General features: G+C 38.2%; 1 protein-coding gene across 2 annotated transcripts in view; it reads right to left on the bottom strand.

Annotated features, from left to right (window-relative positions):
• NUP133 (nucleoporin 133) overlaps nucleotides 1-18716 on the bottom strand; it is a 37717-nt gene extending 19001 nt beyond the window's left edge. The window contains exons 1-14 of one of the 2 annotated variants that reach the window (XM_055714982.1): nucleotides 18473-18599; nucleotides 17449-17512; nucleotides 15611-15729; nucleotides 14719-14822; nucleotides 13297-13404; nucleotides 11418-11549; nucleotides 8968-9138; nucleotides 8212-8367; nucleotides 8049-8119; nucleotides 7332-7479; nucleotides 6318-6465; nucleotides 5442-5599; nucleotides 4203-4294; nucleotides 1709-1872 (exon numbers count right to left, since the gene is read on the bottom strand). In XM_055714982.1, the coding sequence (XP_055570957.1) occupies nucleotides 1709-1872; nucleotides 4203-4294; nucleotides 5442-5599; nucleotides 6318-6465; nucleotides 7332-7479; nucleotides 8049-8119; nucleotides 8212-8367; nucleotides 8968-9138; nucleotides 11418-11549; nucleotides 13297-13404; nucleotides 14719-14822; nucleotides 15611-15729; nucleotides 17449-17486 (1609 nt within the window). In that variant the 5' untranslated portion in view covers nucleotides 17487-17512; nucleotides 18473-18599. Of the gene's footprint in view, nucleotides 1-1708; nucleotides 1873-4202; nucleotides 4295-5441; nucleotides 5600-6317; nucleotides 6466-7331; nucleotides 7480-8048; nucleotides 8120-8211; nucleotides 8368-8967; nucleotides 9139-11417; nucleotides 11550-13296; nucleotides 13405-14718; nucleotides 14823-15610; nucleotides 15730-17448; nucleotides 17513-18472 lie in introns of both variants that reach the window. The other variant, XM_055714981.1, reaches the window with a different exon arrangement.
• Nucleotides 18717-23726: the final 5010 nt, after the last annotated feature.

Genomic DNA, 23726 nt, shown 5'->3' with positions numbered 1-23726 from the left:
TGGTGGACAGCAAGCTCAATATGAGCAAGCAGTGCGCTGCTGCGGCAAAGCAAGCCGTCAGGACGCTGGGCTGCAGCACCAAGGGCATCACCAGCAGAGAGAAAGAAGCCATTATCCCACTCTACTCGGCACTCATCAGCCACACCTGGAATACTGTGTTCAGTTTTGGTCCCCGCTATACAAAACAGATGTGGACAGGCTGCACCGAGTCCAGAGAAGAGCCACAAAGATGGCCAAAGGCCTGGGAAGCCTGCCGTGAGAGGAAAGGCTGACAGAACGGGGTTCGTTCAGCCTTGAGAAAAGGCGGCTCAGGGGAGCCCTTATCCCCGTGTTCCAGTATTTAAAGGGTGGCTACAAAGAAGATGGAGACCCCCTTTTCACAAGGAGTCCCATGGAAAAGACGAGGGGTAATGGGTACAAGTCTTCCTGGGGAGATTCCAATTGGACACAAGAGGAAAACTTTTCACAATGAGAGCAATCAGCCTTTGGAATGAATCTCCCCAGGGAAGCGGTGGATTCCCCAACATTGGACACTTCTAAGATCTGGCTGGACGGGGTGCTGGGCCATCTTGTCTAGACCGTGCTTTTGCCAAGAAAGGTTGGACCAGGTGATCCTTGAGGTCCCTTCCAACCTGGTATTCTATGATTTCATGAGTATTCTCAAAAGTATTTCACCTCAGCAGAGTTCTCCAGAGCCCAAGTTATCTTCCTATTCCAGAATTTTTGTATATTCTGTGCACTTTAAACCAAAAGACTACCAAGACACAAAAACTCAGAACTATCACTATGAGCAAAATTAGCAAGACTATTTCCAAGAAGCTATCAATTTTCACTTCTTGCTTTCGCCAAGAACAAATGCAGATAAGCTGCTGAATTAAAAATAAAGTTGATTCAGAAAATACTAAGGATCTGAATTTTCACTTCTTGCTTTAGCCAAGAACAAATGCAGATAAGCTGCCAAATTAAAAATAAAGTTGATTCAGAAAATACTAAGGATCTGATGCCTGACAGTTTCTAACTGTCTGCCACGCAGAAACAGCAGCAGAAAGCATCATCCAACTATTTATTACGTGAACTTTCAAATTAAGTCTCTGTTCAGTAACTAGCAACTGCTGCCTAGAGGTCCTGGATACAGTTTCAAATTAACACTGCTCGTAAGAGACAGGGAAGCATGGACAAAAGTTTCTTGCTGAAAACATGTCTGCTTTAATCCTTTACATACAAGTACTCCAAAATAAATGTCTCTAGTCCTTTTTTAGGCAGACATAAATAACAATGCCCCACCAGGATCCAAGTCTACCAAGAAGCTGTGCAGCTGCTGACAAAGAGCTAAGCATGAGCAAATAAATTCTTTCTCTTAACATATCTATTTGTGGAAAATAATTGAGAACTATGCAAGGAATCATGGAAACACCAAAGTGACACCATCTGTTCCTTGCACAATGTACCCTTCTCAGAAGTATGTTTTCCTTGCTGTTAGTGTTCACTATATGAAGTCAAGAATAACTGCAGTAGACTGCAAGTTTATCTGGTAGTCTCGTAAGATGCTCCTTTTAGCCTTTCTCAAAATGTATCTAGTGGTGGTGAAGGACGGGGACACCTATGCCTTCCTTGCAAGCTTAAATTATAATTTTATCTAGAGTAATACAGACAGTTTTTCACAAAAAAAACCCAAAACAAAACTTTACAAACAACACGTTATGTTTACCTTCAGGTACAGATTCAGCCCATCTTGGATCAGAGGCAGGGTAATCATCCATTAAGTCCACACTGATCTGAGTCACTGCCCTATCCAGTTCAGCATCAGGATCTAGATCTGCATTACTTGGGAAGAGCTCAACTACCATGCTTTGTGCATTGACTATATCTTTCCTGTATAAAAGAAACACAAAGTTTACGAAATAAAAACAATAGATAGGATTATAGGAAGAAGAACCACTCAATTAATAGGATTTTCTGATATGCTTTTTGTGAAGTGCTTCAGATTATAAACATCAAGCATTGTTTGGACTCTCTTTAAACTAATTATGGATAAAAGGTATCCCAATTCATTTAAAGCAAGAAGACTGCACAATTTATAAAACAAAAAAAAGCACAAGCCAGGAAGTGTTTCAAGTCACTATTTATTTTATTACCCCTATCATCATTATTATTATTATTCAAAAGAAAAGATCCATCATATAGAACTAAGTCTGGATGCCTCTGCCAAGTCACCAAATTTCTATTGCTTGCTTTAAAATCCTCTCAAGAAATGTAATCGCTCCCATAAATGGTAACAAAGTGAAAATTTTCAGGAAAATGCTTCAGCAAATATAATGTATTATTCTTATTTGCTATAACTTCAAAGAATCCTGTTCTATTCAGGTCAGTAAGTAAATGAGCAAGAAGCATCCAAATACTCAAAGCTCCAAGGTATGAAGTTATACTAAAGAATTCTATTTAAGAAGCATGCAATATTCACAAAAAGCACTGATTTGACTTTGTGACTAAAAAGTTACAGTATTCTGACTGAGAATGGATACTGTGATTCCAATATATTATCTGATTTTGGAAATGCTTGTATTTTTCATGAAGCTTTCAGTCTGAATATTTACATGACCAAGATGTCTTGAAATAAAAACCAACAGTGCACCCAGAAATTGCACAAAGGTTTACTAATGCAAAGAATACTTTTAAAAACTGGAATATACTGAATCTCGTATTAAACAAGAAAGTCTTCATCTTTACTACTCTGCAGGACATGTGTTTCTAAGGGATTTATATAGGACTTTCTTACCTCCTTCAACCCATTAGTCACTACATCAAAAAGGGTCCACTCTATCTTTCCCCAGAACACCCCATCCCCTGTACAGATCACCAGGTCTGTAAAGCTGACTGTGCTCACTGCACAGCCGGTGGACTTTGGATTTCCACTGGCTACGCAACCTTCCATTATTTGCTCTGCATCAACTGCTTGTCCATCTGGACAGGCCATTGCTGCATCTGTTCTGTGGAAGACTGCTCCAGTCATTTTAGCATACCATTTCCTGGAAAAAATCTGAATCAATACTAAACACACCAAATTATTAGTTTCTTCTAGTTTCATAAATATAACCCAACTTTTAATGAAAATAACATTAAGCTTCCATACTTTTTCACATTTTTTCCTTACTACCTCCTACTTTCATCTGACCCTGTTTCCAACCCCCTTGTCCACATCCTCTGTGATACCAACTTCCATACGTTATTTGCGCTGTCAGGCCTTAGCTATTCCAGTCACCTCGGGAGTACAGCCATCTTCAGCAGCAGTTCTGTTTACTGACCTGTCCGCTTCTGAATACATACAGATTTTCTTTCTAAATCCTGTGCATGTTTACAGATCTTCTCTTGATATCCTTTACTGTATGTGCCTAATACCCTTTACAATCTTCTGTCTCACACGCAGCTCTATGTCAAAAGCACTCCTGCTTCCTGCTACCTTAAATCTGTTCTTTCCAAGCTTTAACTCATTAAGGAGATTAGTCCTAAGAGGGTTTGTGGCTTGATTTTTTAATAAATATACATGAAAAACAACCCCCTCTAAATATAATTAATGTAGGCTTAGATTATCTCCTCTTCCTCCTTTGTTTACATCATCCATCTCAACATCAAACCTTCCAGAGGCATTGCATGCCTCCTAAAGTCAAGTTACTTGAATCAGGAGTTTGATGAACAATGTATTTTTCCACTCCCATTCCCCCATATCAGTCAATCTAAAAAAGAAAGCATCCTTCCACAAAATCTGCCACGCTAGTTATCTTCATGGCCGCATAAACAGTAATTAAACATATTTGAAAGTATTACTGAAAACAGCTATGCAAATAAAAATGAGGAAAAGAATGCTTCTTAACAACAAAACACTACTTACTAAAGAATAAAGACAAAATAACAAAGTTCAAATTTGTTCCACTGGCAGTAATGTAACCATATTTACAGAATTTAAACAGAATTTACACAGAATAAGCGAAGAGTCATTGAGATTATAGAAGTCCACTCCTTTCTAGCACTTCTTCACTAGCCCAAGACATATCTAATGCTCTCCTAATATTTGCATATGTCATTAAAATAGCTTTAATTAAAACAGCACAAGAGTATCTTTACCAAGACAACCTCTTCCTCAAATATCAGTGTGCCTTCAAGAAGGGCAAACAAACAAATCCTCAAAAATAAAGTGCAATTTCTACCTGCAGAACTGCAGAAAAGCAGCTTTCAGTAATTTAGTCTTATCTTCTTGAGCTATAATTTCCAGCTTGCTGGTTGCGTCAAACACAGGACTCTGAAAATGCGAAGTAAAAAGTTCAGCTGACAAATACCAGCTTTCATTATGAAATGAGAACCATTTTCCTAAGTAGCAAGAACATAGATTTAAAACAAAAATACCACCTGGAAGCTGTTGTGTTTATTAAGTCAAACATAAGCCCATAAGATTCATTACAGTGAAAGTCTCACAGTCGTTTGACCCCAAGCATTTTAATAAAACTGACACAATCTGCAAAGGAACTTATGCCAACTTATTTCACTAAAGTTTTTATGATAATTATTTTAACATTCAAACCCGACATTTTTGACAGAATTTAAAAGGTATTCGTGAGGACTACCACAAAAACAATCAGAGTGCAGACAAATCTAACTAGATAGTAGTTTAATGAGAAAAATACAGTTCCACCTGAGTATCACCAGAAAGGTCTTCCACTAGAATGCCAGTTAATAATAACTGATTTTAAAGGTGATTTAATTGGAATAAGGATTGAAACTCACTATTACCCCATTGAAATATTGTCTAATTTATATTGTAACAACTTTTCTATTCTTTCCTTCTACTCCAGGGACATCTTAGCAATAAATTCCACATACTTTTTAAACAAAATATGTTTGGTGTAAGTAAGAGCTTAATAAACGCACACCGTACAAAGTATTAACAAAAATACTTTCACATACTTCTAATGAGATTATATTAAAATATATAATAGGGCAGAAACAATATTCAGCCACTATATAGCCCTTCTCAGCCTAGCCTCCAAGCTTTTCACAGCTGATTAAAAAGTGTCTCATATACATAGGAACAGACACAAAAGACTGAAAAAACCATCCTGATCAAAAACAAAGTCTGGGTGTCTGCAGTAGTGTTACATCAGGCCTAGTGATACATAGTAATACACCTATGTGGAAAAAAAAAATTCATAGAAATCTCAACTTCAAAAAAAAGAAAACCAAAAAAGTTACTCAAACTAGCAGATGCTGCAAGATTTTTTAGATTTTGAAACCTGCCTTCATTACAAGTCTTTGAGTCGCTATTTAAAAAAATAAACAACCACTTTTAAAATTCAAACAAGCCAGGATTTCCACAGTGAAAATTCAAAACTGCCAGAAAAACATTTTACTTCTACTGTCAGTTTTCAACCAGTAAAGCAAACAACGATTACCTCACTTCTTGGTCCAGCAACAGAAGAGGACAGGGAATCTTCAAGGTCTTCAGGAAGCACAGAAATGTTTTCCCTGGACAAGATGGTGATAAGTCCACTTTTTTTGGCAAAGAAGATGGGAAGGCTAGTACAGGAACCTGCTCCTAAAATGCTGTCTCCTAAGATGAGGAGAAAAAAGCAAAAAGCACATAAATGCCACTTTAAGAACAAACGTGAACAGTTTTGGACAATTATTGAATTGTCATGAACCTATGAACAGTAACTGACAACTGCACCTGACTTACAGAAACTGTGGATACTATTTTACTATTTGCTACTCAAGATGCAGATTTCCAGTTTAAAAAGAAAAGAAAAGAAAAAAATGGGGGTGTGTGTGGAATCAAGGTTCCAGTGGTTCAAATTCTACCTAATGACCAATGTGCGCATCCTCCTTGAGAACACCTCTGAAGGTCAAGGATGACATACTTGAGAGATATCTGACACAGGCACCTAGTATGAATTTTAGGCTGAGCCTCAACACAAAGTTAACTTCAAGAAAAAAGAAAAGTCCACAGTGAATGCTGGAGTGGGGGGGAAAAAAAAAAAAAAAAAAAAAAAAAAAAAAGGCAACATCTCCTTCAAAACACCACCCCCATGCTTTCATACATCAAGAGCAGGGATCTACTCCATCTTCATTTGAAACATTGTAGAGTAAGTAAAAATACTGGACGTCACATCAGTGGTTTCTCTATACATTCATGAGAAACTCCCAATTTGAAAGACTTAAAGAGAAAAAGGAGCGTAAATACGATTATCTCTGAGAACTCTAAATACTGTAAAAACATTCAATTAGAAGTATCAACAAAATGTGATTTATTTTTATTTCCTGCCTGTTACCTTGTATGCCAAATACGATTTTCTCCTGTGGTAAAGAAATTCTTCCAGTTCCAGTGGAACAAGCAAATACTTCATCTTCCTTATAAAGGTAAGCAGCATGGCTAAAGTAATCTGGGACTACCAGACAGCACAACACCTCCTCTTCTGACTGAAAGCGTTACACATGAACATTATCACATATATAATCAAAACTTGAAACAAACATTTCAAAGGCTGATTTGAGTTGCTTGAATTTGTTTTAATTTTTAACAAGAAAACATGGATATAACTTCATAAGCATTTTTAATTTGCCCTGAAACTTAAGATCCTGGGTTTTTTTTCTTCCATATATATTAAATTCTTTCTAATTTCACATGGAGAGGTAAGTAAACAGATCGATTATTCTACAGTTTTCACACTCTCCTTCCATCTTAAGATTCAATTTTAAGATACTATTACAGGCAGCAGGGAAAGAGAGAAGAGTCAAAGAAGTTTACCAAAGAAAGTTAATGCCCAAATTTCTGCTTCCAGAAGAGATAGCACGAACAAGGTACACCAAGGACAACCAATGTGTCCTCCCCTCCCAGCGAGCCAGTTGTCCAGCAAGGACCAAAATACACGTCTTATAATTCCTTGTCCTGCTACAAGAGTCTCAACAGAGTCTGATATCTGTTCTAAATGGGTTGCATAAGTTAAGAGTTACACCATAGAATTACACTGTAGAAACTTTCACAGACAGGACAAAAACTAAAAGGTATCAGTAATAATTAGATATTTAGAGTTCTATTCATGAGTCTTTTTTACCTTACACTTTAAAACGTAAAGCATGATCTTTACATACAGTTACTATTAAAAGATGTTAGTATGCACTTTCTTCAGAATACTACGAACACATATTCCAAGAACAACCTTAAGACAGAGAACCTGATTTTCCTTTAGACAAGAATCTGACAGCTGATTTGTGTCCAGAATATTCAGGATTATTCTGAAACATGGTGCTTCCTTCACTCTGTTTCAGACCCTTCATTTGCATACCTGAAAAGACGGATTATACTGTGTGACTTCCACAACAACGTCATCAGACATGTGGTAGCCTTTATCTTCTACTGTTATCAGGGTATAGTAGACAAGACATGGACGATCTCCAGGATGCCATGCTGCAGCAAGTATCACCAGTCCATCACTATCAGATATTTGAGATTATTGAGATACGATTATTACATATTTTACTTGCTCAAAATCTACCACTCACAAAAACACATACCTAAGTACAATCACAAATAAATATTTTCCAATATTAGTTATTTTTGTTTGTTTTTTTTAAAGAAAGGCTATACTATTTCTTCTTTCAAGCTGTTTTATTAACAGTATTCGTACTGCAGTACAAAACTGAACCCAGACAGTTGTGATTTTATATAAATTGAATACAGAGATACTGAATTCTCTGCATTTACTGGAGCAAGTTACAATTGCTTACTTGCTGTCTTTGTAATATAAAGACAAATAACCAAACCTGATAAAATGACACTAAAAAAGTGAAAGGAATTATTCTTAAAGAATTTGTAATGCTACAGATAATGATAGCATGAAGAATAGGATAACCCAGTTGTCTAATACAACATGCTTATTTTATCAACAGTGGCACTCAAGTAAAATTAAATTACTATTACTTACATAAAGTATTTGCAAGAAAACAGAACACATTTACCTCATTGACGTTAAGTCTTACCAGATTCAAGTGTACTTCCTTACCAATTCTGCTGCAAATCCATGTATTGTATATTTACTCCTCCTTTAATATCTTCATAGTTACTCTCAGAACCCTGAAACAGAATACAACTGACTTATAACTGTATACAAATAGGCCATTAAACAAACAAACACACAAAGCCTTTCCAGGCGAGCTCGCTCTTACCCAAATCGCATCTGTAATATGTTCTTTCAGGATCCTGTTGATATCCCAGCTGAGAATATAACGTTCTGATGAATCATCAACCTCCCATTTGTTTAGATTTGAACTTGTTAGCATGTAAAAGCTTGATCTTTCTTTATCCCAAAGAACACTAGAAATCTGCATTAAAAAAAAAAAAAAGTAGAAAGGTTAAAGCACAGCCTTAATATTTGAATACAACAATCTACAACACACTCAGTCCACAAAAAAATCATTCCCTTGGGCAACCTACACAAGTTACATTACAAGAAGAGAGTTTTATAATAATTTCCAAGAGAAGTCTCACTTTATAGATATAACATCTACAATAAATGATTCTCATACTTTCTTCCAGTTTCTGTGGAGTTCAATGACAAAGCTCAAGCCAATCCCCAACCCTTGACAACCCTAATTTAGGAAAGTAAAAGTAGAGGTTACTGTTAGTTTCTTCAAGCAGTAATGAGGCCATCACTAGAATGAGGCAGGACTTTGAATCACTGCATATTTTCCTTTTATTTGGATCTAAAGAGCAAGTCAGCATTCTCCTTTACAAAGCATACAGATTTATTTGGTTTCTTTCTCTCACATTTCAAAGAAATATAAGTAACATAAATGAGTTGAGTCTTGCCTTTTTTTGTCATTATATATCAGCACAGTCTTTTCTTTTTCCTTAAACACTGAAGCTAGAAATAACAGAAAGAAACTAAAGCAGATTACTATATGAATATTTTTCAAGCTTACCACAGCATCATTTCCAGGAGACAATATACCCAGAAGAGAAGAAACCTTTCTACCAATTCCAGAAAACATGCCCTGACCCTGTGGCAGGGCATGCTGATGAATCTTGCCAGAACTATCTGGTATCAATCGAACTAGCTGGCCTCTGGAAGATGATAAAATGAAGCTTCCTCCCTAACAAAAAGAAAAAGCAGCTATGTTAAAAAAATAAAAATCACATCGCTGAAGCAAGTCTATTGTCAGATAAAATTCTTTATGTCATTTCATAGAAGTAAATGTTAAACCAGAACAAGACACAAGGCAGCCATAGTACCTGAGCACTAGCAAAAATAAAAAAGAAAGCATTTATCACATAAAAGGATTGCTCATAAACAAATTTTCCACATTATTATCTATGCTTGAATCAGTGCAGCATACAGCTATCAGTATACTTTTTCTAATTTAAAACCATATTTTTGAAAAATATGAAAATATATTGTATCAATTTCTACAGGCACTACTACATTTAACATTCTTATGTTGAATTAAAAATTAAGTAACATTCAGCTTCCATGTGTGCATTTAAAACTTGATGTGCTATTAAACACACTAACTCATTTTTCCTTCAAGTAGCACCCTATCCTACAGGACACTAATCTAAACAAACTGCATAATAAATCTTCCATCCAGTTACGTCAAAAAAAAAGTCAAAATCTGACTGGTACTTAGCACTGACAGACTCATTTTCTTGGCATTGCATGACATTTTTATCCATGAAACTCCGTTTCAGTTTAACAAGAGAACTAACATATGATGTAATGCTTGGAATCTGATGAAAAACAACATTACATTTGCACTAGGAAAATGTGAAGAGTCTTGTGCATTATGTACAATGTGCACTCTGTTGTAGGTGCTTATATACCTCTTTTAGGAAGCAGAGACTGAAAGTGCATCTTTTGCCTGTCCTAACAGCTGCATCCACATCAGCACTTCAATTAGCATCAGGAGTCTAAGTGACCTTTTTTGAGTCCCCGCATACTACATGCTGGATCATATCGCAGAGCACTCTCAGTGTACCAGCTGTACACCCTTTGAAAGAAACTAAATTGAAAGATAGGCTCTGACCGTAGCAGATGTTCATGTCATGCAGCTAGGCTGAACTAGTTTAAAATAACAACCCTCACTCCAAAATAACCTGTGTAGATCGTGGTAATCTTTTTACTTTACAGATTCTCAACTATTGCCTTTCACTACTTGCTAACTTAGAAACAGCCTTCATTCCCCTACCACCAAGGCATAAAAGGAAAAAGGTGCCTTCAATTCAAAACCGACCAAAGTTTGTATGTTACAGGGAACGAACAAAGCCTGTAGATGTACAACAATTTTCCAGAAAATTAATGTTAAGGGCCTGGAGGTTGCTGAATGAATGAACTGTTTACCTGTACAAGCAGTGTTCACAGAACAACATTAAAAAGAAAATTTAAAAAATCTTGGCATAAATTTTCATCATCATACCATACAAAAATTATGTTAAAGGTGAGATCTGCCCAGTGACAGGATGACTCATTAAGTACAGTTGTCATATACATAATAACACAGCTTTAGAACACTAATAAGAGGATGCTGCTCAAAAAAAAAAAAAGTTCCTCTATCTCTAAACTCACATGGACACCAGTGTTTCAACTACAGGTGTGATAAGACCTTGCTTCCCTCATCTTGATGTCTGAAACTTGGGCACAATTCAGTTCTAGGAGGGTAGATACATATTAGTGTTTCTTAACACTCTTGAGAAATCCATCATTAAGATTGCTGTCTTCTGATGAGGTTTACAAATGTTCATGACATGCTGATGTCCTAAAATAGTATTTATAATACAGGACATGAACAGTAGATGTTGAAGAAGTCATGAGAAAAGATGTAATTTAATTTATAATAACTGGTTTTGAAGATAACACATACCGTAACACATTAGATTTTTGGATATATTCCATTTTGAGAGTTTTCCCCCTATAGGCACATCAACAGCAGAAAATGGAATTTCTAAGAATAATTCATAATATACTTGTTCATTACCCTCACGCAGAAGTTTCTCCAATTCAGTCGCTAGTGAGCTATACCACAAGACATTGAGTGTGTGGTTTGCAGATTCAGATGAAGTAGTTCTCTGTGATAGCAGGTTTTCTACTACTGGAAGTAATCACAGTAGTAATACTGACATGCCTGAAGTACCAAACCAGTCCTGTTAACCTTGTGGTTGAATTCTACATGCTTCCCCGACTTTAATGTTACTATTTATGGCTATTTTGTTGATCATCACAGTCATCAATAATCTCTGAAATTACTCCCCAAGAATGTTTGGCAGTTTGCTTTGCAATATTTATTGGAGATTTAGGACTGATAGTGTGGAGCATTCTTTTTTATTTTTAAATTAGGAATTAAAGCAGTATTTTAATATAAATCATACTGTACTGTACCTTTACTGATGTTAGGAAACTGCACAGAGAGCCTCCAAAGTCTGTAAAAGTCTCCACATAGGAACCTTCATGTGCAAGATTGGGCCAGTAGCGCACAGTTCCTTCACTGGTAGCAACCATTATTGCCAGAGACTTGAAATGAGAAAAAAATTAACAGATGAGAAAATAATTAACAGAGCATGAAACATCATAATAATTAGACTGCAGCTTTAACTGAAATGTGTTGTTTTACGTACCAAGATTGTGCATGACAAATGCACAAATAAATAGTAAATAAATATGGATGCACACTGACAAATCTGGAACTGAATTGCAAAATTATTCTGTAGCATAACACAGTATGTGCAGGGAATATTATACTCTCTTATTTTGCTAACCATAGTATTTTCTACTGGATCTTGATTCCGATAATTCAGGGTCTGCTATTGAAATGAAACAAAACTTACAGTGGAAACACAGAGAAAAGCCTGTAGAGAACTCCAGATCCCGAGTTATAAGCTACTATGGAAGACTTAAAATGTAGACTATAATTAAACAAAAACTGCTCTAGTGTCATTAAGTATCAAGTCACACAGTGGTTCTTCTCTTCACAGAGACATAAGCCCACAGTGTGCTGGCATTAAGGGCTTCTGACTCGGGAAACCACCCAAATACCAAATCCAAAGCATGTAGCAAGAGACTGTGTTCGAGTAGAGATTCAGACAGAAAGCATTATACCCAATATACTGGTTGTTGAAAAAAAGTATCAGAATAATAGAACTGTATCTGAAAATTATTATTGAGCTCCTTAGAGTTTTCTGATTTTTGACTAGACAGACCTTCACAAAGGAAAGCAGTTGGCTAATGAACATTGTAACAATTTAAATGCCCCCCCAGAATCTGTTGTCCTTTGGGATTCCTGCCCACTATTTAATAATTTTCATTTTAGTGAAATATTTTCTATGACTAATATTTCTATATCACTCTATAAAATCATAGTACACATATGTAACTCACAAGCTGAAGAACGATGAAATGAAATAATTAACAATCATGGTTTAGGTGTATTACTTCCTCTTAAACTTCTTTGTGTATGATTGTCATAAAGCATTTAAAGTTTTATGAGCCAATCACAAGATATTAAGATTGCTTTCCATCATCTGGAAGCGTAACAACAAGTCAAAAGAAAAGATCCTATTACATATTCTGTGCTGCTTCTTCCTTCCAAAGACAATTTCTTATCCAGTTTTGTTAGAGCACCACATACATTAACTGAAAACTACACCCAAGCTGAAAATAAGAACCCTTTTTCTCACGAATGACAGTAACAGACACATTAACACACTTTCAAAAAACTTAACTGATCTTCAACCCTCATCCTCTAGCACAGTATGTTACAAGAAGGCACTTAGGAAAGTAATCAGTCAAGACAGATTAAATCACCTGTCCTCCCAGTGCCAGCTTCCTCATAAAGACCAGCCAAGGGAGGGTGCTGGTGTTTGCTTCTCATCCCTGTGCGCTCAAAATTAAATTACTGCTGAGCAACTTTTTCAGCCAGAATGCATTTAAATTGCACTTGCTTAGACTGAATATTTGATTGCCCTAGTGTTTGCTGACACAGTACTTCTTAATTTACTGTATGCTTGTTTGGTTATGAAAACATGCCAAATAATTCATATGAAAACTATTATTTAATCTGATTCTATAACATGTAAACAGTGTAATCTGAAAAGACAGCAGAATTTTTTTTATTTCAAACATACTTATTGCGAACTATCAGTCCTGACCTTTTGAATACATAGTACACCACCAAATGCAGTTTTCAAAGAAGTACTTGATAAAATAGGATGTATTCAGTTACTCAAAGTATTTTAAACACTAAAATTTAAATGTTTATCACCTGCAGAGAAGATGCTTCACCCGAAGAACTGAGACAAGATATAGCTGCTAAATTAGAACTCCACTGGAAGTCACTGGGTGGCAGCTGTAGTTCCTTGCACAGAGATAACTGTAAGAAAGAATGAGATGCCATAATAAATATAAGACTGGAAGAACATACTCCTCTGTGACAAAGTCTATAGACTTTCTGACTCTGCTAAAAATTAATTTTCAACTAGTCCAGACACTGTGTAAGAGAACCAAAAGAATGTCAACAAGACATTTTCAGCAAAGTTGTTACAACCAGCAAACAGCTAAAAAACACCTACTTGTTAATTTTCAAACATCACTGTTATTTCTGAGTGTTTCTCACAACATTGCAATCTTGAATTATTTCTTTCAGAGGTGCAATTATCTGACCATTCCTTAATTCAATATACTAACAAGGCAGCAAAATAAAACTAATCTTTAAGTGTTTGAGAAAGCTCACTATGTACTAAAGAGAGGGGACACGCTCCCTCCCTCCCTCCCTCCTCCACGTGCCACCAAAGTTAAACAATCAGAAAAATGACAATCTCTTGAAAAATCTCTGCGAGTACTAGAACACATATACCTGACACTCCACTGTTAAGTGCAGAATCTGTATAATTAACATATATTGCACTGAAGATACTGATTTTGTAACTACAGGTTTCCTCCAACCATACTTGCTATTCACTGAAATGATGCTGAAAGAAATGCTGCCCAGAGCTAAAAAAAAAAATAAAATATTGACATAAGAAACCTAGATGAAATATATTCAGCATAGCTGAAACTAACCCTTTTTTTCTGACAAGTTGAAAATCAGTCCCAGAATAATCTAAACCAATCTGTAACAAAACAACTAGTTTTTAACTATCAAAATAAGCTTTATGAAGACTAACTAACATAACAAACACACCTGTTAAAATGCTGTGGAAAAATTACTTTGGCAGGGAATTAGAAAAAACTGGGACCTAATAGAAGCACAGTATTAGAGGAAGCTTTTTAGGGTAAAATACAGTTATCATTTTCAGGATGGCTGTTGACATGCGCGAAATCTACTTTACCATGGCTCCTTAAACGATGCCCCCTACCATCTTAGCATACGCTGACAGAAGTAATGGAGGATGGAGCCAAGAAACTGAAGCCAGGCTGTGTTGTACTCCCTGCAGTAATGGGAACTTGATGGTGCCACACAGCTGATAAAATGAGATGTCCACTGCCGAGCCAACAATTGTGGCAAAATTGCTTTCCTCAGATGAGATGATCTCATTGTAATACTAATGCACACCTCCATCCCAAAGCTACCCACCCCCAAGGTACTACCACACCTCACTGGGCATGTGATAACAACCAGTAACAAAAATAGATGCGGCTAGAGTCACTCAAGCTCCACCTTTCTGCATCTTGAGCTTTCAGTTACCTTAGCTACTGGAGACTGACCAATCTTCCAAATAATCAGCCTCTCTTTATGGACTAGCCAGGCCCATCCACTGTCATCCACTTGAACGCTTAGCTGGTCATCAGCTACATAAAAAGTAATTTTTTTAAAGCATTCAGATTTTTAAACACTGCAGAATAATCTTACATAAACTTTCATTCTCATAATTTTCTACTAAATTAAATTTCATGTTAGAATTTCCATGTATTTGAGCAAGATACCAAATTACTAGTTTACAAATTCATTTGATAAACGCTCAACTTTTGAGAGAGAAAAGCAAGACAATCCTAGAAGCTATTTCCATCAATTTACAGCAGATTACAATAGCTTCATAAATTGCTCAGCAATTTTTAAGATTATTTTTAAGATACACATTTTTTTGTTTCGTTTATATCTACTATAAAAAGAAAAGTTATGCACAGGGAAAAATTGCTTAGGACACCTATTTCTTGAACTTAGGAAAAGGTTTGTATCGCTGGCACTTTTAGAAATTACCACAAACGGGGATTAAAAATAAAGTAAAAAATAAAAGAGAGCATCCACTCTAGGACACAACAGAATCAAAACAAATGAAAAAGGTGAGGGAGGACCAATAAGGAAGTTACTAAAAAAATATTATTGGCTTTCTTTATAACCTTGGATTTTACAATATATTGGTTAGGCCAGCACCTGAAGGATATTTACATGCATCCATACCCACACAGGTGTTACTACAATTATAGCTACATAGTTAACCAAGCTGGACTAAAACCAAGGTACATATATTTCAGCTTCCACTGTAAAAGGCAGTATTCAAATGGCATCAACAATGTGTTAACACTTCTCTCACCTTTCAATCATCATCAGAAAAATAACAGATAAAATCAATTCTTACCATCAGCCTTCTTCAGGGCTTCCATAACCTTAACAGGCAGAGAGGATCCAAACCCCTTAACATCATAGTTAATAGTCTCACTTGCTGACGGATGCTGGATAACTCTGGTAGGAGTTGCACTTAAACAAGACAAAAAGTTATAGTTCAGTTTTTTATTGTTTCCTCATCAGTTTCAACAGACATTTACTTCATCAGTATCTGTTTAGAAATAGATGTGATGAAACACTTTATGCAAAATACACATGCTCCCTCTTGGAGTACCATCTAAAGCAGTAATTTGGTGGCCTGCTTGCAAGCTGTTAGCTGTCATCAAATTCCTCTATTTTTTTTAAGAACTGATTTTGAATATGCATTCCTTCACCAGCAAGAAAATCACCATTCAGCTTCTCTACATTCCGGTTATCTATAGAATAAAGCTCTTCACAATGCCAGGAGAAGCTCACCAGAAGTTATTCCCTGACTGCAGGGTCTATTTTCATCCCTAGTTCCGACACTGCTGGGCTGTACATGCTGTGCAACACTGAACACCTGTGGCAGCTTGTATCTGCTAGCACTTCTACTGCTCTTGTTTTACTGTGGAGGCTGCAGCTCTTACCCGTTTCAGTCTTGATTTGTTTCACAATATATAATTTGTAAAAGCTGCCTTGCATCTTTCCCAGCCTTCTCTCTCTGGAACAGCATAGGTCTGTCTTGTCTTTTGAACATGATTAAATGGGTAAATTTCTCTGCTTTTGGGAACTTCCCAGTGTGAAATGCCAGAAGTTGATGGTAACACTGCTATTAGACAGCCTGACACTGGGTTGGAAAAATGCCATATTAAACAGACCTGAAGTAGAAGTTCTCCAAAACTGAACCAAGGCAATCTTGTTTATCTCAACAACAAACAGCTCCTCCTGAGAAAAGAGATTCTAAATCCCTGAAACTGATCTGGGGCTCTTGTTAAATCTCAGTTTTGATTCATATGGAAGGGAGAAGGGGGAAAGGTGGCAGGGGGAGGAGGAGAATGCCTAAACTTTGACTATTTTATCTTGTTTTTAAATACAGAGGTTCTTACTATTTTCGTATTTTTCCTATACCAGGGATACACCTGAGGAGCCCTCAAATTCAAATGCTAATAAGAGATATTTATAATACTGAACGTGCAGTATTGTATATTTAAAGTTTTAATGTAAAATGCTACTTTTAAAGAACCTTAGAACTATTCAGCTATAAACGTTTTCAGTCAGAATTTGTTATCGTGAGAAGAGTATATCAAATATCCTACAAAGAATCTGAGAACACCTGAGAAACCACACACTAATGAAGTCTTGCTACTTCTGTAGGCAACTAAATGAGCAAAAAACAAGTAAACATGGACTAGTAACTCTCATACTTTTTTTTTTTTCTTTCTTTCCTCTTCATACAGAAAAGTCATGCCCAACAGTTCTATCAGAATTTTCGGGAAAAAATGTCAGAGAATACAATCTAGGCAATATTAAGTACTTAAGATTTCCTAAAGTCTTTCAAAAAGATCCCTTATCAAAGATTCCTAAAGAAATCAAGCTAGGAGATACGGGGGAAAGTCTCACTGTAGACCAGACTCTGTATAAATGAAAGCAATAAGCAAAAATAATAGATGAATGAAGGGCTAATTTATACACTGCAGGGAAGTTTCCATTCTATCAATCTGTACAGGTGTTGAAAAGCTTCAGCACAGCTGTAAAATAAACCAACTACCGGAGTGACAATGTCTTGACAGTACAGTACCATTTAAGACAGTCAAACAGCAAAAAGAATATCTGAGTGACCAGATACAGAATAAAAGGCACAACAGGAAACATCATGACAACTCCACATACAGCTTCTTCAGTACTAGGATGACCTGGCATGCACACATCTCGAAGGGATACCGCAGAAAAGTTACTGAAAAGCGATTTAAGGATGATCAGGGATATCGCGTATCTTACAATTCCATCAGAACATCAAATGGTAAAACGGCACGTGTGAAACAGCCATGTTGTAACCTACAATGTTAGCTTATGTAAACCTAACATTTTAGAGCATGTAACAATGAGGCAGGGTTTGCAAAGAGAGATGAAATATTTTGTTGAACCTTCTTGTATAGACAGTTGAAAGCAAGAGCTTTCCGGCTGAGCCCTGCCATTAGGCTCATTTAGAAGTATGCCTCCATCCACTTACTGATGCACAGGACCAATATAATCTAATTGCCAACTATTACACATGGCCAAACGACACCATTTCCCCTTCTTTTACACTGTAAGGTCGTATGATTTTACCTAATGAAAAGCCTCTGTGTCTGCATTTGGGTTTGGGGTTTGTTTGTAAGGATCAAGGAAGGGATTCAGATGGCAAGCACTTGGATTACTTGGCTTTTTTTCTTTAATTATGATACTTTTCATTTTTTTAATCAACAGCCCAACTTCCTATTAGCGCTCTCAACAGTTACTGCTACTTTAGCCAGCAGAGCGCAGGTCTGTTCGGCCCTCAGCCATCGTAACCCGCCTGCGTCCCCCCCGGGCTCCCTCCTCACAGCACAGCCCCGAGCCCCCCGAACCGGGAGGCCGGTGACAGAACCGCAGCCCACCCCCGCCACGCTCCTGCGGCCAGAGGTAGCGCCGGCTCCGCCGCGGCGGGGGGGCGGCAGCGGGAGGCCCCGGCGGCGGGAGCTGCCGCCCCTTCCCCTCAGCGGGCCGGGAGGCGGCGGCGCTGCGGGCAGCGGAAGGCGCGGGGTTTATTCCAGACACGGAAAGGAGGCGAGAGGGGAAGACCGAGGCAGCCGGGAGCCGGCCGGAGGCGGCAGCCCGGCGGGAAAAGGCGGGTGGCGCCCCCTCGCCTCGCCCCGCCCCCAGCGGAGGCACTCACCGGGCCGAGAGGGAGCCGCTCCTCCACGCCACCGGGGAAAACAGCACCGGGGAGCTGGCTGCCGCCGCGATAGCCAAGTTCTTCCTGCCGCCCGGGCGGGAGAGGGGGCTGGGGACGGCGCTGCCGAGGTTCCTGCGGGCAGAGCCGCCGGGGGTCCGCGGGGAGGCGGGAGCCGAAGGGAACATGGCTGGGGCGAGCGGCGCAGCCCCTAGCTTGCGTTCCCGCCGGGCGCCGGCTGACTACGTCACGGCGGGGCGGGGTGCGGCAGCCCCTGCGGGGGGGCGGGGGCGGCCCCGCGGTGGCTGGGGGCTCAGGTGCGGCCGGGCGGCGGGAAAGCGGCCTGCCGGGGCGCCCGGCTTCTCACAGGCCCAGCGCTAACGCGGAGGCGTCCCCGCCGGTACCTTGGCGGCCCCCGGCTCTCGCTGCGCCTCAGAAGTGGGTTGTGCTTCCCCGGAGGGGGAGAACAGAGCGGCTTTGGGCCCGCCGTGCCCGTCGGAGGGTGGCCGAGCTGCCGTGGGCTCGGAGCCCCAGCGGCCGCTGCCCTCCCTCGGCACCTGAGGCTGCCAGCTGCATTGGGCCGCCTCGGCCCCTCGTTCTTGCTGAACAAGGCGGAATATGCTCGGTCCATCAGGACGCTCCCGGAGGGATTCACAAGGCTGGGTTTGGGCTCGATTTGGGAACCATTTTTCACTGAATTCAGTACAGGTCTAGGACTAACCAGCTCAAGCAGAGAAAGGTGGCTGGATGTGCCAGAAAAACCTGCTGTTGAAAGATGCCTGCAAACCGCTGTCTGGCATCTTTGGAAAGGCATGTTTTCCACTAATAGTTGCCTGATCTTTAACATGGTGCTGTAACTTCTGTTTGTCTCCACATTTCTAATAGAAACTAAAAAAAAAAAAACCCACAAAAAAAATATTCCATGCAAATCTTGGTATGTTTCACATCTCTGGTAGATAACAATCATGAACTACAGCTATTCAATGATAGAGAATCAGACTTCAGTCTTACGGGGGAACTAAATTTTCTTACTGAAAGAAAACACTCTATTGGTTTGTACTAAAAAGCTTTCAGAAGGTACCATCCACTTGTGGAAGAAGTTAAATTGTATATTATCAATGAAGCTAATAAGATAAAATTAACTAAGAATAAAGTATTCAAAATTTTCCCATCATTTTCCAAAAATACCTTCTTTGATTAAAAAGAGCTATGGCTGTCAAGCTTTCTATGTGCAACGCAGATGAGAAACTTGAGACGGTTCATCTGGCAGTACTGAAGTACGAGGCACCTGTCTGTTTCAGTGCTTTGCCTTTTAACTTCACTCCATCTGCTTTTGCTTTCATTTTATGGGAAAAGCAAAATATGAACATTTAGTGGAACTTCACTATACTGCTACATTAAGGTAATGCCCTTCTATATAGTCACCTCTATTAGACTCCATGCAGCGATGCTGGATCATGTTAGTGTTGTTTCATCAAGAAAAACAAAACAAACCGGAAAATACACACACAAAGAAGCAAATGGGGAAAACCTGAGTAAAATTCAAGCTGCCATCTCCGTTTCCCAATATCCATGAACAGTGACATTCAAATTAATTTAAAAACTGAAAGGTCCTCTTAACATCTCATTCTACAATATTTAAGCTGATGCAGTGCAAACAGTCAATTTTTGCCAAATTAATACTGTATACACTTTGCTACACTTCCTCAGGGAATTACTTCGCTTCCTTTTGCTCTCCCAGCCTTGTGCTAAGAGATCCATCTTAAGAAGAGAGGACACAACTCAACCTTTACATTTCATTTTCAATACAGAAATAGCTTATGCTGACACCAGTTAGAGACTTCACCAGTTCTTGAGCTGGGACTCACGTAGTGTTTGTTTTTCACATAAAAAGCTGAATGTCCAGCAAGCAATTCTGACAATAGTGACCTAGTGGGGGCTTGAACTAGGAGAATGGAAATAGTGGACTTATACTAGAGCCACAACTTCAAAATACATGGAATTGCTAATCTCTTTACTTCTTGTGTTTGTTTTTTTTTATTTATTGATTGATGGATTGAAAAACAGTGCAGAAAATACTGCTTGGGTAGACTAGCTGCAGATAGCTGCCTACCTACTTAGGAAGAAAATTAGTTTGAAAGGATAGCAGCAAACCCCATCATCTGCAGAGCAAACAAATTTCTCATGAATTGGTTAACTGAATATGCCTTATGGGACTATGTGGATGTTTAAACAAAGATGTATATAGAAGTTCAGGGCCATTTTCTTCTTCATAAGATACCTAATGCCTTGCTCATCAGAATACAGTCTCCTCACAGGTCAGAGTATTAATGTCTTGGATCACTGCATCATGAGTTTAAGACCCCTTAAGCAACTGGAAACAATCCTCCCCATTCAAGAGAGCTGAAAATGTCAAGCAGTGGAAATGTGGAGACAGAATTGGTGGAGATCACAAAGGCAGGATATTCTCCTCTGTTACCCCCCTAACTGAAATCCACTCCCTTTTTCAAAGGTTAAAGTACTGACAGAAAAGAGGCTCTCTGTATCAGAAGATCAGAGCAAAAAGTTGCATTAACTACTTGAAACCCAAGCTGAAAGAACTTGAACTCTTTCAGAGATACCATTCACTTGCAGCGATGATGCTGTGATCAGTACTCTTATTTAAACATTAAATAGTTTAGTAAGTAGTTGAAGTAATAAAATTACTCAAGACCCTTTATTTTCAGTGTCTGACCTCTCAGGAAAACATTCATGCTGTCAAGAATCAGAAAACTAATTGGGAATATGGTAAAAGGATTAAGTGTACATTGAGAGGTGACCCTTCATTATCTTTCCAAATACTCAGTCCTAACTCATACATTCAGTTTAGCAAGGTAGTCTTGAAAGCAATTACATACAGTATTTTAAGCCCCAAAAGGCATGACTGAGTAGCAAGAGTTAAGGAAAGAAATAGTTCTGGCCTCTGAGGCAAGGGTGAAAAAGACAGTATTAATAAAAGACTTCAAAATAATATCCACAGATACCAACCAAAATATGGCAACTAGTCATAGAAACTGCAAAATGTTTATATTATGTATTTGATATACATGTCTGCATGTCAAATTAATTGGATTTATTTTTGAGTGTCTGGGAAATCATCTTTACTACTTTTCTACACAGAGAAGATATGTTTAGGCCAAAGCTGAACACTGTGTGCAGCACAGAAGAGAGATGGTCTTATATAATGTGCTGCACCAGGGCTAAAGGGACACTTTGAAACTTCTACCAATTCTGAGTAGGGTCTGGACTTTCCTTCATGAAACATTGGGTAAGTTTAATTTAACTTAAATTTTATTTGCCTGCAATTAAAAGCATTTCCAAGTACCTTTTGGCCTTTGGAATACACTAGGAGTAGCACAGCTGTGTTTTGAGCTGTTAATACCATCCCTCATGGAACCGAACCTCCTCCTGCTAACAGCAGCTTAAATAAAACAAACAGGAGATGTACAGTATTACTAAAAAACCGAAGGGGCAATGATGGAAAATACAGTCAGTGAGCATAATAACGTGTGGTTTGCACTCACAGTCAGTCACTCTCGCGTTAAGTTTTTTCTACATTGTGTGGCCCCTTTCTGTCCTATGGGCCATGCTACACGAGGCAGCAGCACAAAACAGTGATCCTTAGTGGGAGATGCCTGTCATGATTGTTAGAAATACACCAACAGTTTCCACCTTAGGCAGGAAGGTCTTCAACACTTGTAACAAAAAGAATGCAATACTTCAATATTTCTCTTTCTCACACCTTTTTCCTCATTAAGCTCCTAGGGCTCCTGCAATTCAAAATGCAGCCATATCCAGCGCTGACCTGTGGAAGTATGCAGCATGCCACATGCACACATCACACACGCAGGTGTGTAAACCACAAATCTGAAGCTGTCCAGCAAAACTTTCTACTTGCAGATTACTACGAAACTTTGTTTTCTCACCTCGCTGAGGTCTGTGGTTTGTTCCAAGGAGTGTTTTGAGTGGTTCTAACCTGAATAAAGTCTGTTACCCAAGGCACCTGTTAGGACAGACATTCACCGTTCCGTGGACTAGAACTTTTCTGTGGCTTTTCATGCTTTTCTGTAGACTGCAATACCTGCCAGAACAACTAATGAACAAAAGACATAAAACATTCATTAAGTTCAGCTGTAACCTGTGTAAATACATGAATAAAGGGGTTCATTGCATATCACCTAAGCAGAGATTACATGAGTAAAGATTAAAGTTCAAACCTCTCTACATTATAAAGAGAATAACTGATAGTCAACATTGAAATTAAATATTGGGTCAGTGGTATTTTTGGCATATCTTTAGTACAATGTCTTCTTCTAGTCAAATGATATCAAAAGATAAAATTATATCTGGAGGTAATTTTATTTTCATTCCCTGGCACAGGGATCTCTTTAGTGTTTTCACTATGTTCTACAATAATGGCACATTAGATAAACATTTTAAGCTTGCCCAGCACTAGGTATCTCATGCCTATTACCAATAATGTTTTCCAGCAACAATTTTTCCTAGCATAGATGAATTTTAATGTGACCTGAAAAGTTTCTAGATTTTTAAAAAAATAAACCCTTGTGGGGTTTTGCATCTTCAGAAAGTCTAAAGAGATTCTATTGAAAGAGATTCTTAAACCAGAAACATGTAGCTTACTCTTTACTGCTGAATGTACCTGCCTGCATTTATTCAAATTAATGTAATGCTATTACTTTACTAGTTGTCCTTGAGAAGGTAGTTTACTAGTTGCCCCTAGTAAGGTAACTAGGCAAACCTCAGGATTTCTATGAATGAAATTTTAAGTAACAATAAAAAACTTATATATGCCTTTAAAAAGGACAAAAAGCTTAAAATATGCATCAGTGTGCTCTTCTGGACACCACCTTAGAAAGAACCTAAACTAAAGAACTGGGAAAACAGAGAAGAAAATACATGCAAATTTCAGATTTTCCTAATCTTAATATATACTAACTTAATATATACTTCCTTTGTCCTTATGTCAAGTCATTTAGGTTGTTTCATTTAGTTTCACATTTTTGGGGGTTTTTTGTTTGTTTTAGAGAACTTTTCTCCAACTTCCATACTTTCTAAAATGTGTTCTCATATGTAATTCTCTATAGTAACTGTAGATGGTGATCATAATCAACTTTCACATTTCAGAACAAATGGTAACTGGAAGGACAGTGCAGTGGAAGTCAGACAGAACTTTCAGAGTATGTTAGTGTCATGCATT

This window comes from Falco cherrug, chromosome 6 (assembly GCF_023634085.1).
Source record: "Falco cherrug isolate bFalChe1 chromosome 6, bFalChe1.pri, whole genome shotgun sequence".
Taxonomy (NCBI): Eukaryota; Metazoa; Chordata; class Aves; order Falconiformes; family Falconidae; genus Falco; species Falco cherrug.
This window is presented reverse-complemented; position numbering and strand designations above follow the sequence as displayed.